At 69.1% G+C, this 1,076-nt stretch overlaps 1 protein-coding gene across 1 annotated transcript in view; it reads right to left on the reverse strand.

Moving 5' to 3' along the window:
• The window catches only part of SLC12A5 (solute carrier family 12 (potassium/chloride transporter), member 5), a gene marked incomplete at its 5' end in the record, with an annotated part of 5,288 nt that extends 4,410 nt beyond the window's left edge, over positions 1-878 (reverse strand). The window contains 4 exon segments of the mRNA XM_009329919.1: positions 82-186; positions 363-482; positions 782-826; positions 828-878. Of these exon segments, the coding sequence (XP_009328194.1) occupies positions 82-186; positions 363-482; positions 782-826; positions 828-878 (321 nt within the window).
• Between the last annotated feature and the right edge of the window lie 198 nt (positions 879-1,076).

The raw sequence follows: 1,076 nt of genomic DNA on the forward strand, positions 1-1,076 counted from the left end.
GTGGCCTGGAAGGACGGTCCGGCAGTCAGCACCCGTGCCCTGGCCGGCCCCTGCCCCAGCCCCCCCCCGGCCCGGCCTCACCTCCAGTTCTTGGTGTGGGGGGGACCCTCCTCCAGCCGCAGCAGGGCGTAGCGGGCTGCGCTCAGAGACAGCCCCCGGATCCCATCACCCCACTCCTTCTCTGCCCTGTGGGAACCGGCAGCACGTAAGGGACGCCCATGGCTCCGGCCATGGACTACCACGCTGGCACCCCAGAGCATCTGGGGAGGAGCCACCCCGGGGGAGCTGAGCAGCCCACACCAAGGGGCTGAGGGGAGGCTGTCAGTGCTGGGCAGGGTCTGCGGCACCACGGCCACCCTTACCCACGGTACTCGATGTATTTGTAGATGAGGCCGGCAATCAGCATGGCGACCAGCGCATAGTACCAGGAGCAGATGAACATCAGTGCCAGGCAGAGGCTCATGCCCAGGAAGGACAGGGTCCTACGGAGAGCACTGCACTGTCAGCGTGCCCTGGCCCCCGCAGCGGTGCCGGGGTCCCCAGCCCAGGGTGGCCCGGGGGGGGCGGCAATCAGCATGGCGACCAGCGCATAGTACCAGGAGCAGATGAACATCAGTGCCAGGCAGAGGCTCATGCCCAGGAAGGACAGGGTCCTACGGAGAGCACTGCACTGTCAGCGTGCCCTGGCCCCCGCAGCGGTGCCGGGGTCCCCAGCCCAGGGTGGCCCGGGGGGGGTGGCAGGACACCCCGTCCCGTCCGGTCCCATCCCGTCCCAGCTCACCAGTGGTAGTAGCGGAAGCGGGGCCGCCAGTTGGGCGTCCGCAAATGTCTGCACCGCACACGCCAGGTTGACAAACATGTAGCACATGAGGAAAAACCTGCAGAGGGACCGCGGAGCAACCAGGTCACAACACTGGCCGAGGAGGGTCCCTGGGCTCCCTGTGGGGCTCCCCTCTTCCCAGGCAGGGGCCAGGGCGGCAGGGGCGTGTGTCCCCCCCCCGAGGAGCAGAGACCCGCATGCGCCACCCGCCTGGCTGGGGGGAGGGGTTGTGGGCCCATCCGCCACTCGCGGAGGT

The sequence above is a fragment of the Pygoscelis adeliae genome, unplaced genomic scaffold, assembly GCF_000699105.1.
Source record: "Pygoscelis adeliae isolate BGI_AS28 unplaced genomic scaffold, ASM69910v1 Scaffold448, whole genome shotgun sequence".
Classification (NCBI taxonomy): Eukaryota; Metazoa; Chordata; class Aves; order Sphenisciformes; family Spheniscidae; genus Pygoscelis; species Pygoscelis adeliae.